The 10,382-nt window shown below is 37.3% G+C and overlaps 1 protein-coding gene across 1 annotated transcript in view; it reads left to right on the top strand.

Moving 5' to 3' along the window:
• LOC104167385 (bromodomain adjacent to zinc finger domain protein 1A-like) overlaps positions 1-9,800 on the top strand; it is a 15,369-nt gene extending 5,569 nt beyond the window's left edge. Inside the window, exons 2-7 of the mRNA XM_009707631.1 lie at positions 2,440-2,687; positions 2,796-3,022; positions 4,218-4,702; positions 5,798-5,943; positions 8,125-8,212; positions 8,767-9,800. Coding sequence (XP_009705933.1) covers positions 2,625-2,687; positions 2,796-3,022; positions 4,218-4,702; positions 5,798-5,943; positions 8,125-8,212; positions 8,767-8,957 — 1,200 coding nt within the window. The 5' untranslated portion in view covers positions 2,440-2,624 and the 3' untranslated portion in view covers positions 8,958-9,800. The remainder of the gene's footprint in view (positions 1-2,439; positions 2,688-2,795; positions 3,023-4,217; positions 4,703-5,797; positions 5,944-8,124; positions 8,213-8,766) is intronic.
• The last annotated feature ends 582 nt before the right edge of the window (positions 9,801-10,382 follow it).

Here is a 10,382-nt window from a genome sequence, read left to right as displayed (position 1 = left end):
GCAAAAAAAAAAATACACCCCAAAAATTTAAAAAAAAAAAAAAAAAAAAAAAAATTTTCATGTTTCCTGCAACCAGAGATAAAGAACTATATTTTCTTTTTTTCACTTTGGGACAGAAATCTGTGTGTTCACATAATCCTTCCTTCCTCCCTTCCTTTTAATGTGTGTGTTCCCCCTCTTTTTTTTTTTAACCTTTGCAGCATTGTGGAACTCCATATCCTTTCTACAAATACTGAAATGGAAAACCCTTCCCTGAACTCAATTAGCTATTGATAGATGAGTGCATAGATCTGTCAAACAACTTCATTTGCATTGTAGCGAGGCTTGGAGGGCTTAGCTGACAGGGGGATATCCCACTGTGCAATGTAGAGCTGCTCAGACACAAAGGAAGAGGCCATTTCTCCTTCCAAGTTAACAATATAAATGAGAAAGATGATGGATGGAAGAAAAAAGGTGTTATTCTTATTTCACAAATTGGGATCTGAAACAGCAGGTGTCATTTAGTGTGTTTCTTCCAGCAGCAGGACATGCTGAAGCAGGTCATGGTCAGTAATTTCTATCTCTATATTGCAACTGCAGTTTTGCAATGCAGATATTTGTTGTGTTGTGTGATGAACTATATTGGTAAACCAATCCAGGCTAAAAATAACCATCAAAAAAAGTAATAATGCTCAAGCTGCCATTGTCAGCCAAAGAAATGCTTGCCAAACTATATATTACGCTTAAGATAAAGTGTCTTTACCAGAGTTATAGTAGAAATCTGAAGCAGAACTGAAGTGGGTCTCGTTAAGAGTCTAGTGTCCTGACATGTGGTTTTAATTTTCTTAATGAATTTTTGAAAATACATTGAGAAATATATTGCTGTGCTGTGAACTTGTCCACTGTCTTTAGTAAGACTGAGCTTGAGACAGGAAACCTAAGGATGAAGTAATAAGAAATTTTAGGAAATCTGGATTTGTATTTGCAGTTTAGGTGTGGCTATATTTTATTTATGAAGCTGTAGTCCCTGTTTATCCTCCCATCACTTCTCTTGTGCTGCTTGCTGCTAATGCAAATGTATGCAAGATTAGGCAAATCCTGGCAGCCAGTTGATGAGAAGACAGAAAGGCCTTGCCAGGAGAGCAATTAGTCTCATTTTTGTTCTTCATTTCATTTGTTACTAGGTATTTTCTCTTCCTATTCCTGAGGAGAAATCATTTGGCAGACAGGTGGATCACAGGCCGTTCCTGTGCCCACTGTGACTAGTGCAGCAGGCAGGGTGGCATTTTATAGTGCATCATTAATCAGCTAGAGATCACACAGTAATAACTGGACCATCACTTTTAGAAGGGAAATCGGTGTACATTTCTATAATCAAAAATACTGCTCTGTTGTCTTTTCCTCTCCTTAAACCTTCTTGCTTTAAAATGCAAAAAATAACTTTCAGCATTCATAAAGAAATTCCCTTTCTGCTCAGCAGCAGCAGCGCAGGGTGTCATTTTTACATTCTCGTTTATCTAGCTCCTCAAACAGCCCATTTGCTTCTGTAATTCCTCACGGTTCGTTCCTGTTCCCATTCGGTACCGCCCCCCTCGCTATTCTGTGTGTGTATTTCTGTGGCTGCTTCAGTGGCCTGGGTTGCAGACCAAACTTGTTTGAAAATACAATATAATTTCTGACACCTGCCTCCCCCTCATTTATTTCTAATTTAATTAGGATCCCAGATCTTACTTGGTTTGCCACTAGGTGTGTATCATAGATTCATGCGTGCTATGTCGTTTATGAAATATCAAGAAAACAGTTATATTTCAACCAGATCAGTCACCCAATCTGGTTAACCACACAGATGTGCAGGTTCATGTGAAGGTGGAGTGCAGTGCAGGGCAGGAATAAAGGCATTGAGACGTGGGGAGAAGGCTGAAAGATTGTCTGCTAGGCTATACTGGGGCAGGTGCAGGTGAGAAGAACCCTTTAAGCTGTTTTTCACCAGTGAAGGCTCGGTTTAATGCCAGGTACTTACTTTTTAAATATTTTGGGATTTCAAAATGTACATACAAGGGAAAGTAAATTGGGAGTGTGATTGTTTTGTTTTATCTTAAGTAATCTTCATTTGTACTTCATAAATTGAATCAAATTGTTAGGTTTCCAGGTTGACATCTGAGTAAGACTTTTATGTGTTACTCATGTCCTATGTATGTGCAAGTTCTAAGTTGATTTGGTATTGAAGAGTAAAATCTTATGGCTTCAGCAGCTTGGAAACTAAGGAGGAAATATTCAGGTATTGAAGAGCTAAGACAAAGGTTATAATAATATCCCAGTTTACTACTGCTATCTGTTTGAAAGTCAGAGCCTTACCTCATAGTCTAGAATAACCTGGATGTTTGAAAAAGAAGTTTGATCATTCTAATTTTTGTTGTTGTTGTGTTTTGTTTTTTTTTAAATCCCCTTCTTTAACGGAAGATGCCAGTGATGGTGGACGGTCCTATAAAACAGTTTTGGATCGCTGGAGAGAGTCACTTCTTTCTTCTACCAGCTTGTCCCAAGTCTTCCTTCATCTGTCTACGTTGGATCGAAGTGTCATCTGGTCAAAGTCCATCCTCAATGCTCGCTGTAAAGTGTGTCGAAAGAAAGGGGATGCAGAAAGCATGGTGCTGTGTGATAGCTGCGATCGAGGCTATCATACTTACTGTATCAGGCCCAAGCTGAAGGTATCTCAGGAAAAAGAAGTGCTTCCTTTTCATACAAAACTTGAGTAGTTCTTACGACTTAATTGCATATTACTAATGCTTTCTTTTTTGTTTTTCTTCTGTTTCTAGGTCATTCCTGAAGGAGACTGGTTTTGTCCAGAGTGCCGACCAAAACAGCGCTCTAGACGCCTCTCCTCCAGACAGAGACCTTCTATGGAAAGCGATGAAGAGACTGCTGAACGACTAGGAGAAGGGGAAGAAGAGGCAAACTATGACGAAATGAGACAAAGCGAGGAAGAGCATTATGAAGAAGAGCAAGATGAGGAGGATGAATCTCAGGAGGAGGAAGAGATAAGGTAAGTAGACATCTGTTAAAATTATTTCCTACTGAATTATCATCTTGATTATTGTTCACATAAGCACATATCTTGAAAATCCAGTCTGAAAAAGATGGTTATTTAAAAAAATGGCAGCTTGTTACGAATTTGGCTCTTACTGATGGGTTTAATATTAACAAAAGTTAGGTCCACTGGACTTGGACTCACCTTTCAGGGTGAAAATTCCAGCCTTGGATGTATGGGTGAGACATGACCATCAGAGTTGCAGTTCTGTACAGCTACTGTTTGAATATAAAGTGGAGAGAGTTTCAAACGGTAAAGATTTTCTGGAGAAAACCTGGAGTTCTTTTTGTCCGGTTTTGAATTTTGTAGGACTAGACGCATACAGTAAGTATTGGAACATTAGGGAAGACAGGGTCATCTGCCGGAGGCTATGTGACATTGGGAGGACTTGAGGACTTCTGCAGTAGCCATTTAAAACAAAAAACCAAACACCAAGAAACCCCCCACTAAAACCACCCAAACAAAAAAAAACACCAAACAACTAAATAATCCAGTATGATTATTTCAGTAAAGTGATGGATTTGATACACATGCCAGGAGTGTAAAAGTTGAAGGAAACTTTCCTGATCTTGGGAGTATTTTTCTTCTTTTTAGTACAGTCTTTGGAATTGACTGAAGCAAGATTATTTGTCTCTGACAGTTGGGATTCAGTAGTTGGAGAGAACTTGCATCTCCTTGAGAAGTAAATTTTATCCCTGGGATCTTCCTTCTTTCCTGTAATGGAAAGAGAGTCTTGAGTATTAGTTATAAACCCTGACTAGACCATAACTTTGAGACTTAGTGTTTTAGAACTGCGGTTTGTTTATGTATTATTTATTGTTTAAAAATCCTAGTAGTTACAGTTGCTGTGAGTGATTTAAAGAAATGGACAGCTAGTGCTCCAGTTAATGCATTCATATTGCACAAGCTACAAGGGTGATCAGAATTCTGAGCGTTTCTTTAAAGTATGTGCTTCATGTAATATTTAATTAAGAGACTTCAGAGTAGTATTTAAGATAATGGTAATTGAATGACTGTATCAGCTTGAAAGCCAGCTGCGTACCAGTCCAACCTTGAATGACTGAGTTTTTAAATACTGAATAAAAAAACTGAGGGAAAATAGAGGAATGGAATTTGGGGATAAATAAACATAATTGATCATTTTTTGTAGCCCATCAAAGCAAGGAAGACCCGAGGTCAAGTTTCCATTAAAAATGAGAGCAGCCAAACTCAACAATCCGTTCTCAAGTCAGAACAGCCAGCGTCAGGCAAGATACGCTTCTCGGAGTCAGCAAAACACACCTAAGCATACTGAATCTTCATCTAAAATTACCAGAAGGGGTATAAGAAAGGTAAAATCAGCCCCTTCGTCAGTGACAAAGCCACCTTTAAGACTTAATAGCCGGACCACTCGTCAGAGCCAAAGTTCATTACCGACAGATGTATTCGTGGAATTACTCAGTCCTCGAAGAAGACGAAGAGGAAGAAAGAGTGGTGATAACACACTGGAAAACAACCCTTCCAATTCTCTTGGATTTAGAATTGTTGATACTGCAGACTCGAATGAACGGCTTAGGAAGTATCCAGTTTCTGCTTCAAAGCTTTCTCTTCCTGTTACTGAACCCAAGAGAAGAGGCAGGAAACGACAATCTGCAGGTTAGAGAAATGTGTTTGTCCAGAGTGAAAACCACATTCTGTTCCTTGCTAAAATATTTGTGTGGTACAGCAAAGAGACTAGAAGTGGTGGTTTAAAGTATTTTTACCAATTCCAACAAGACACTTCGCTTCTTTTTGCAGTGACAGAAGTGAACCTTAAAAGAATTTCAGTCATCTAAAGAACAAATTCTTAGATTTGCCAAGGAAATTTATCATATCCATCTTTGATATTTCATATTTGCACACAATATGGAGCAATTGCTAATAAGTGGATAGAAAATGTGCAAGTGATATTTATGCCTTAACCCATGCAAATGTTTACTTACAGCTTTTATGGTTTTGTTTTATTAAAGAGTTAAACAGCGAAGAACACAGATGTAGGCAAGGTAGTGAAATTGGGAATATACACATACAGCAAGAAACTGCTGCCAGAAGAAAAATGTCCTCTATCTGGTACAGGGCTAACAGTGTCCTTGCTGGTTAAGCTAATACCAAGTATTTGATGGTAGCAAAATACTTGGAAAGCTACAATAACCTTTTAAAAACAAAAAGGACACAGTGTGAGACTGAAGGGTGTAAAAGAGCTTGTACTCCAGTGTGGCAGCCTTGTATTCTGTACCATTTCTGTCTTTCACCATTGGGAGTTTCTGGGCTTATCCTCTAACCACCCTGCTGACTACTCTTGAAAGCAGATAAAACCACTCTGAATAGAGGTTTTGTGGAAGTAAAAGTTATGAGCAGGCGGCTTATTCTGTTTTTCTGTAATAGGGCTTTTCTTTAAGTGTTTAACAAATTGTTTTAAAATTGAAATCAGTGAAAAAATCCTTTCCAAAATGAATGCAATGAAGGAGAATGGAAGAGGAACCCAGCTAAGTCCTGGTGCTTAGCATTTCGTACAGCAAGAGAGACTTTTAGTGGTTAATAACAAGACTGTAGTATAGTTAATGCCTGAAGCCAAACTACATGAGTTATGCCCTGAAACTACAGTTTTAGTACCCAAGAATAATGGTGTTTCACTTTTTGTATTTTTTAAATTTTTTTTATTTTACTTGTCAGGTTTTTATTTTTATCTGGTGGGCTGTTCTTTTTTTCCAGAATCGTCTCCTCAAACGTCATTGAACAGGAGAAGTTCAGGACGTCACGGGGGAGTCCATGAACTCTCAGCTTTTGAACAACTTGTAGTGGAACTGGTACGACATGATGACAGCTGGCCTTTCATGAAACTGGTTTCCAAAATCCAGGTAACTGATAGAACTGTAGAGGGAATGATAATGGTTGAGAATCCTGTTTGCTGCCAGTAAAACCTGGGATTTTTATAGCATTGCCCAAATAGGGGGATACAGCTAAGCAATGGGATTCAGGAGAACTCTCACATTTCAGCTCAAATATTTGGTGCCAGAAACAACTTTTACAATTCACATTTACTGGGAAAATTTTACATATCCTTGCCATCAGGCATTTAAAAATATGACATGCTTTGATTTGGGAAAAAACAAAACAAAAAAGCCCAAACAAAAAAAAAAAAATCAACAAAAACAACAACAAAAAAAAACCCACTAAAAACCCCAAATGGAGCACAGGACTGCTAAAGGTAAGCTTACAGTTATTAATTAGTTTAATTAATCTTCAATTTAGGAAAAGATATTTTGAGAACAGACTTGCAATAAAATAACAAGGTAGGAACAACTTCACTCTGATGTTAACTATAATGCAGTAAAAAGATGATTTCTTAGCTTAGTTCTTAATTTAATTTCCCTCTTGTTTAGATTTTGAAATACTTGATGGTAAAGTAGGTACCCAAAGTAAGTGCTGCTTTAGAGGTTTATATTACAATAGAAGTTCCCACAGTATGTCTGCTTTTCTGCAGGCTGCACTGGCTTGTCAGTCGTAAGGCACTGCTGGAACTATCCTACCCTAACAAAGTGCCTGTCCTCTCCAAGCCCTCTGCACAGACGCTCATGCAGGATCTAGAGCTTGGTGTTTAAGTGCTCTATTAAAATTAAGAGATAGCTGTTAAATGAAGACTTGAAGCTCTCAATTCAGAGTCACAGATAGCTGGAAGGATTAATGGATCTGAACAAAAAGAATGATATGCAAACATGAATTAAAGATGTAAGCACAGAGGAGGAGGAGAGGAATTTTGAATGAGATGGAGACTAGTATCTGCTTACTAGAGTACAGGAATTACACTGGAAAGTGCACGAATCTGGTGAATGCAAGGAAGCTTCTTAAGGAGGGATGGAGAATTCAACTTAATTTTGATCCTGAAAAGAAGCTACCAGAATTCAATGCATTCTGGTTTGGCGGAATCAATCACTAAGGGATAGACTCTGTATAGTTTGGAAAGAAAAAACCATACCTGAGTGACCCAAATTTTCTTCATCATGATAGAAATTCTGGTTTAAACTTTTTGCTGCCTTGTAAAGAATACATTGAATCATCAGTGCACAGCAAGCTGGAAAGATAAAATTACCTTTCTTTTTAGTACTTATGTAAACAGCACTCCTAAAGGAAAGGAATGAAAAATGTGTCAATCTAATTCTGTTTCTCTGCTAATGCTTTCTCTAGGTTCATTTGGAGATTGCACTTGATATAGTAAAATTACAGGCCATAACCAAGAACTTGGGTTTAAAACATACATGGTGATGCATGTGGGTATTTTTTTCTTGGGGGGAAAAAAAAAAGGTCAAATTTTGATCAGGTATCTTTTTCTGTCGCCCCCTGCCCCGCTTTGTGAGTGAGACAGTCACCCTAAGCTTGGTGCTTACCTGGAATTCAAAATCTGTGATCCAAATGATCAGTGCCCTTAAGGTTAGGCAATCCTTTCCCTCCCCTCGCTTTTATCACATAAAGGCTGTTCTAGGTGGCTCTTTACCTCTGGTACTTGCATACTGTGTCCTGCTTGCTACAGAAAGGCTCACTACCTTCTCTTCTACACAACTAAATGGAATCTCAGGATTTCATTTTTCTTGCAAGATGGTAAATAGTAGTGGAGTAAAAATGGTCATTACTCATGATTAAGGAGCTTTTAATACTGTAATATGTTACAGGAAAATGAAGAGTTCTAAAATCTTGGAAATAATTTTTGCGCTTGACTTACGGGAATAGCTGGAACACCATAATGCTTATCTGTTCATGCGATTTTCTTACAGTTATTCACAGGGTATTTGGGATTAGATTTATTCATTGAATTGCTGGCTAATGTTTGTTGTGGTCTGCTACTGTAATGATATAAAAAATGGAAAAGCAATACCTGAAAACTAATACTTAGTTCAGGAAATGGAGGTGGTTGCGTGGGACTCCTCTGTTTATTTAAAAACAAAACCAAAATGCTTTCTGCTAATGCATGATTTGCTTAACTTTTTACATCGGTAGAATGTTAACCTTCCATATATATATTTTTTTTTTTTTTTTTTTTTAAGGTACCAGACTACTATGATATCATCAAAAAACCTATTGCCTTAAATATAATCCGTGAAAAAGTGAATAAATGTGAATATAAGTTAGCATGTAAGTATTATTTATTGAAAGAGGTAATGAAGCCTGTTGTGTCTCTTTAAAATAAATTCTTGTCCTAAAATAGGGCTGTATCAGAGGATTAGAAAGCTGAAATTGTGTTTTGTTTGGGGTTTTGTGGTGTGTTTTGTTTTTTTAAAAGAGCAGTTACTAATATTTTTTTAAATAATATTTGTTGAGCATAGTTGTTTGTTTTTTTACTACGCAAATACGTGATGTACAGATAGGTAAGAAATGAGCAGTTGAGAAACTGCTGTTAATTTCTCGAGCCTTTGATGTCAGTGAGTGACACTGAAATATTTAGAAAAGGTACTGTTGTTACTGCTTGATTTTTATTTCCTTTATTGATAATCAGAGAAATCCAAGAATGTTTACATGGCACTTCATTAATATAATGATAGAAACTTGACACATATGTAAAGACATTTTTGTGTTGTAACTCTGTGTAGGATCACTGTACTAATTCAGTGTTGTCGTACTGCTTTATCGTACTGTTCTCTGATGAATTGAGACACACTAAGTTAATTTATTTACTTTCTGTTCACTAGCGGAATTCATTGAAGACATTGAGCTGATGTTTTCGAACTGCTTTGAATACAACCCTCGTAACACAAGCGAAGCAAAAGCTGGAACTAGACTTCAAGCTTTTTTCCACACTCAGGCTCAAAAGCTTGGACTTCCGATCACATCTGGTAATGTGGACCACGCCGCTCCCGCGGCAAAGAAGTCACGAATCTAACCTCTGCCTTCCAAAGGATTTTTTGAGGGAATCTGTTATGTTCATTAAAATGAAATGTTAAAATCACGCAGTCGTCATACCTGTATAAAGCAATAACAACTGTTTAACCACCTTGAAGTGTGGCCTGCACTATATTCTCAATGTAATATTAAGCACTCAGGAGAACGTAGGAAAGATTACCTTTGCTACAGTTTTATTCAGTGTCTAATAATTTTGATAGATGTACTGGATACAGTACTGGTTTACAGAGGTTTTGTACATTTTTAATACATTCATGTGTCCAAATATCTTCCAGAAGTACATTGTTTTTTCCTGCACCCAATGACCTTTGTTTCATCCTCTAGATTTTGTAGGAGCTGTGGTATCGAGGGCTTTATCAACTCAGATAAAATCTTCTGCTGTAGCACAGTTGAAGAAACTGTGTGTATGTTTAAAACTTGTTTGAGCATATCTTCTCAACACTACACATGAATGAGTACAACTGCATATCTTTTAAGTACTGTACCAGTGCTGGCTGGAGGTATTCAGTCTGAGTTTATTGAGTAGATATTTATTTAGCATTCAAAGTAATTTGTGAATTTGTTTTGTATTTATAAAATTTGTACTTGGGGATTAAAAACAAAAAAAAAAAAAAAAAAAAGAGAAAGTTCCATAACTTTTAAAATTTTTTTCCAGTGGGTTTTTTTTTTTGTTTATTCCCCTCTAACTTGATGATAAATCAATAAATACCTTCACGTGTCCCTGGACGTTCTTCTAGCAATGAGTAAATTTACAGGACTGTACTATAAGTTTCTACGTACAACTTTGGAAGTGTACAAATAAAATGACACATTTTTCAAAGTATTTTTAGCTTCTGGCATTTCCTTTTGAGTTATGCTGCTACACCGTCTTCCCCATTAACTTACTAGGACAAGTTGCTGGAGAGAACACAGCAGAATTTGGTTTCAATGTGAATACCTCACCCAGCATTTTCGGCAGCTGCAGCCAGTGCAATACCTGGTCTCTGAGTGATGCAAATGTTCATTAGTATGTAAGGAGTAACATAAGAAGTATGTGTATAAGTTGTATGGTTCTTGAATTAGGCTCTTTATTCTAACAGTGTAAAACCTCATAGCTTTGTTGAGCTGAACCAGCAGCTTCTTCAAACTATCCTTCATAGTTTTGGTATTTATTAATTTAAATGTTTTAAACTCAGTTTGAGTCAATAGCTTTAAAACCCTTTTAAAACTAGTTTTATCCACCTGAAGGTATGCCATAGTCTGAGAAGACAGCATGGAGCAGAAGTTTGGGGATGGGAGTGAAGAGGGTAGGAAAAACTGAAGCATGAGGCTTGCTGCTGCAGCAACTTTTCTCCTTATGTGTGTGTGCCAGCTTAGGTTGAAGCATTAAGACCTGATTATGCTACAGACCTGAACAGTTACTTGC

Source organism: Cariama cristata, unplaced genomic scaffold (assembly GCF_000690535.1).
Source record: "Cariama cristata isolate BGI_N322 unplaced genomic scaffold, ASM69053v1 scaffold26519, whole genome shotgun sequence".
Classification (NCBI taxonomy): domain Eukaryota; kingdom Metazoa; phylum Chordata; class Aves; order Cariamiformes; family Cariamidae; genus Cariama; species Cariama cristata.
This window is presented reverse-complemented; position numbering and strand designations above follow the sequence as displayed.